The 5,268-nt window shown below is 42.2% G+C and overlaps 1 protein-coding gene across 1 annotated transcript in view; it reads right to left on the minus strand.

Annotated features, from left to right (window-relative positions):
- Positions 1 to 554: 554 nt before the first annotated feature.
- The window catches only part of LOC135530357 (Na(+)/H(+) exchange regulatory cofactor NHE-RF2-like), a 6,226-nt gene continuing 1,512 nt past the window's right edge, over positions 555 to 5,268 (minus strand). Inside the window, exons 2-4 of the mRNA XM_064958685.1 lie at positions 4,364 to 4,517; positions 3,979 to 4,187; positions 555 to 3,336 (exon numbers count right to left, since the gene is read on the minus strand). Of these exons, the coding sequence (XP_064814757.1) occupies positions 3,175 to 3,336; positions 3,979 to 4,187; positions 4,364 to 4,517 (525 nt within the window). The 3' untranslated portion in view covers positions 555 to 3,174. The remainder of the gene's footprint in view (positions 3,337 to 3,978; positions 4,188 to 4,363; positions 4,518 to 5,268) is intronic.

Genomic DNA, 5,268 nt, shown 5'->3' on the forward strand with positions numbered 1-5,268 from the left:
ACTATGAACGTTACAGATAGAAATAGATTGAAAATAGTTCACACCATTCTCTGTTCTATTGGACAGGCAATCATTTCTGTTCTACATGATACATTTCTATCTGAATGTTCTGTCGGTTACATCCTCCTAAGAAGACCACTGTTTAGCATGTCTCTGTTTAATCAATGAATCAAATGTTATTTATACAGCACATTATTTACAACACATGCGGTTCAATGTGCTTAACATAATAATAATAAAGGCTGATACCTGTAATTCATTGGCTGGGGAGTTGTCTCCATCTGGTGGCCACAGCATGTAACTGCACATCTCTGAGCGAGTGAGACCATACACTTGTTCCTGCTTTCACTTTTCACATGTCTACATGTTTGGCATCACTGCCTTTGACAAGTGGGATCTATCTACCATATATCACTTTAAAATATGTGAGAAAATGTCCCCTAAAAACACATTTAAGAATTATTCTAGATCATATTGATTGTGAAGAGATGGTGCAACAAAAGAGAAACCATACCACTGCTCATCTACAACAATACATAACGACAGTGTTATACATTTATTTTGTCATTTTATTTCATATTAATGTCCAGTCCACTTTGTGTTCATATAATAGCCTTGGTTACAGTAGATTCATATTTACAACTGGAGAGATGATCAAATGAAAAGTAACTTAGTTACATTAGATATAAATCTACAACTGGAGAGATGATCAAATTAAAAGTAACTTAGTTACATTATATACAAATCTACAACTGGAGAGATGATCAAATTAAAAGTAACTTAGTTACATTAGATACAAATCTACAACTGGAGAGATGATCAAATTAAAAGTAAGGCCGGGATTCAAGCCGATCACTCTTTGTCAGCTATTCACCTTTAAAGGGAAAGTTCCCGCGATCGCAGAAGACCGCATTCACGGCAAATTCTGCACATGTTGGCTCAATTGTTAATTACCTTTAAATGTCATCTGTGCTACAATGCAGATCTTGTGCTGATCTGATTGAATCCCGGCACTGAGACATCGGTCTGCACTGAAACTAGCTTAGCTTCGTATCCAACTCGTCAAACGAACTAAAATGGATCCATTTATTAATTCCTCTAAAAAGAGATGAATGTTTGAGGACAATGAAAGTGGGATACAACCACAAACACTAATATGATTAAACAAATATAAACAAATCTAGAGCTTAACTTGGCTCCTCACATTTCTTCCTTCAACTCTGAGTTCTGTTCTGGACAGCAGAGACAGACAAATCTAGCTGGGTGTGTCTTACTGTCGAACCGAAAATTGTAACAGAATAAAAACCAAATATTTAAATACTAGAAGAACACAGTTTGTAAACAAATTGCTAATAATATCATAGAATAATATAACTCAGTCATAATCACATAAATATTGTTTTTATCTTAATGGCTAACCGTTCAGGCATTTGTTGGCCTACACATTGACACAAGTCTCTCTCTGCAGTTTAGGCAACATTTATGCAGTAGAGTTCAGTCAACCCAATGCAATGCACCCAATTCCCTTTGTGTCTCCTCTTCACTCATTACAAAGGACTTTAGTAACTCGTATCTCTTCATCTGAAAATCCATTGAGATCCTGGACCTTCTTTCTCTAGCTCTGTGACGCCCATTACACTCATTTGAGCGTTTGTCTCTGTTTCTCAGAGTCAGACTTCATCTTCATCTCACGGTCAGATGACTTTGATTCATCCCCTCAGTCTGTCCATCATTCAGACGTCCGTGTCTATGACGTGATGTGGTTCCTACGTACCTCATTTATACATCTGAGAAGCTCGCTTCTATGCTCTTAAAAGGGCATTGTAGAACCATTTGTCCCTGTTGAACCCTCTGGGAAAGGTTCCAGGTGGAACCAGGTCAGGTCAGACGATAACCCCATTAGGTTCCAAACAGCAGCCTTTCAAGAGTTCTATTTGGATCAAGAGGTTCTATGTGGAACCAAAAAGGGTTCAATATGACCTGAAAAGAGTTCAGTCTGGAACTCTGGACAATAGTGGTCGGCATCTCAGTCTCGTGAAACCGTAGATGTATTGTGCCTTGGAGTTAGATCTTAGCGCAGCATCTGCTGTGACCGTGAAGTCCAATCCGTGAGAGCAAGACTCGGCCACAGGGGTCACATCTGTAAGCCGGCCCGGATGTTGTGGTGTCCTGACGTTCTTACCTCAGTCAGTGAGATCTAATAAAACTAGGATCAGATCCTTCCCGATACAATTTATTGTATTCATTATGACAGAAAAACTCAAAACTGATCTTAGATCAGTACTCCTACTTTGAGACATTTTGTGGATACAGGCCCACATCTCAGTCTTTTGGGAAACAATCCACCCTGTTTTTCTGTGGAGGGTGAAGAGGTGGGGTGGGGTTCGGTGTGTGGCGGTTGGGCCAGTGAATGTTTCTTACTAGTTGCTGTAGAAGGAAAAAAAACTTTCAGTAAAGTCACAGCTCTGAGAAACGTTTAGGAGCCATGGAAACAAGAGCCATGGAAACAAGTGGAACTGAGTCAATTATCCTGGCTAAATACATCAACATGATTTATCCTCATCCTAAGGTTCTGTAATAATCCATAGTAGTGGCATATGGAGGTGTAGCAGACATGAGACGGTCATGGCTGCTCATGGTCACGTGATGAGGGAGCCCCGCTTGTGACTTCACAATAAGTGTTGGCCCTCAGACTGTAGGGAATTTCCTCTTTGTCTCATGGTTAAGATGTTGGTTTGTCCCGTGGGAGACCAGGGTTCAAATCCTGCCGGGGACAGAGGCTTTCTGTGTTTTTCTCAGAGTTGTTTCGGGGCCACTGCAGCCTTTTATCTTGATTGGCTGGTGAAGCTCTGTCACATGACACACCATAACGAACGTCAGTCGTGCACAGCGGGAGGTCCTCCTATCGCCTCTTCACCACAGAACATTGGCTGGTGAAGCTCTGTCACATGACACACCATAACGAACGTCAGTCGTGCACAGCGGGAGGTCCTCCTATCGCCTCTTCACCACAGAACATTGGCTGCCTTTTTCTATTAATTTCCCACAATGAAATTGTCTCCGGGCTGATGATCTACTGCGCACGGCCAACAGTGGTTATGGTGTGTCCCTGTGCCAGACCTTTACCAACCTTGAAGGACTTAAGAACATTGTTGTGAAGGTTCTGTGTGGTTCTCAGAAGTTGCTGAAGATCTCCTGTTTCTTGCTCCAGTCCATAGGGGGCGCTCTCTTCTTGCCGTGTTGGGCCCTCTCCTTGGCCTCGGCTGCCGTGGGGCTCAGATGCAGTCCGCTGTCCAGGAACGGGTCTGAAACACGGCGCTCATAATCCTCAGGGACCTAGAGAGATACAGATATATACATACACACACACACACACACGCACACGCACAACCACACACACACACACACACACACACACACACACACACACACACACACACGCGCACACACGCACACACACACACACACACACACACACACACACACACACACACACACACACACACACACACACACACACACACACACAGTATTTGATGTTTAAACTTTTTAGTGAAAGAAAAATACACAGCCCAAAACAAGTAATTTTATTTGAGTATTTTAATGGTTATTTGTAAAAACCAAATAGTCTACCAAATTGTATTTGAGAGTATTTTCAAATACTTATTTCAAATACCTGAGTTAAATGTATGGGAGTGTATTTGAGTCAGTGTATTTGAGTATTTTCCAAAAATATTAAACTACTTGTCTTTTCAAATAAAATATATTTGAATACTTACTTTGAATGTATGTGAAAGTAACTGAGATATTTGAAATAGTATTTGAACCCAGTTCTGCACATATGACATATTACACATATTACATACGTGTTACATACATGTTACATATTTACATACAACAAACCATAAACTTGCTACAGGACACACACACACACACACACACATACACACACACACACACACACACACACTCAATCACCTGAATGCTCATATCTGAGCTGCTGAATTCTGATTGGGTAGTCGAGCCACGTGAGTACTGGGAATTGGTCTGTGAATTGGGCGAGCCGCTTGTGATTGGTGAGCCCGTCAGGGTGACGTTGATGATTGGTGGATCCATTGGAGGGAGGTCAGTGGTTGAATAGGGGGTGGGTGGGGCGCTGTCTGTCATTGGCTCGTCCACATAGACCTCTGGAACGCAGGAACAAACCACATGAGCAACTTGACAAAATCCTTAGAGATGAATCCTTCAAACTGAAATATGTTTGTGGTCATTAATGGTTTAGATAAAAATATGAGTCGTGTGTGTGGATTTCTGTCCGAGAGAGAGAGAGAGGAGAGAGAGAGAGAGAAAGACATCCTTTGACCTCTGACATGTGTGCTGGTGGGCGTGACCCCGAGCCTCTTGAACAGCTCGTCTGTTTCCGCGTCGACCACCAGGAGGCGTGTCTCGTCCCCCCCGCCACGTATAAACGCCACCACCTCTGAGTGTCTCAACGCCTCGATGTTCACTCCATTCACCTGGGGGGGAGGAGAGGAGGATGAATTCATGAGTGAATGGATGATGTTATTAGCCACATGTCAAATGTTTATAGAGCCTGAACCATTTGCCTCCATTCACCTGGGGGAGGAGAGGAGGATGAATTCATGAGTGAATGGATGATGTTATTAGCCACATGTCAAATGTTTATAGAGCCTGAACCATTTGCCTCCATTCACCTGGGGATGAGAGGAGGATGAATTCATGAGTGAATGGATGATGTTATTAGCCACATGTCAAATGTTTATAGAGCCTGAACCATTTGCCTCCATTCACCTGGGGGGAGGAGAGGAGGATGAATTCATGAGTGAATGGATGATGTTATTAGCCACATGTCAAATGTTTATAGAGCCTGAACCATTTGCCTCCATTCACCTGGGGGGAGGAGAGGAGGATGAATTCATGAGTGAATGGATGATGTTATTAGCCACATGTCAAATGTTTATAGAGCCTGAACCATTTGCCTCCATTTACCTGGGGGAAGGAGAGGAGGAGTTTTACAGGCAGACATCGCCAATAACTATTTGTTCTTAACTGACCTGCATGAATCTCTGTATCCCTAATCTCTGATTTATGCATCTAGGACTGATTTTAAACTAGCTTTATTGCTAAATGTATGTATGTCTGTGTGTATGTTGTGTGCATGTCAATTGTGACAAAAAAATGGATGTATATGATCACTACCAAGTTGGTTTTTAACAAGTTACACAAAGCTGCAGTTACACAACCTGT

The sequence above is a fragment of the Oncorhynchus masou genome, unplaced genomic scaffold (genome assembly GCF_036934945.1).
Source record: "Oncorhynchus masou masou isolate Uvic2021 unplaced genomic scaffold, UVic_Omas_1.1 unplaced_scaffold_1324, whole genome shotgun sequence".
NCBI lineage: Eukaryota > Metazoa > Chordata > Actinopteri > Salmoniformes > Salmonidae > Oncorhynchus > Oncorhynchus masou.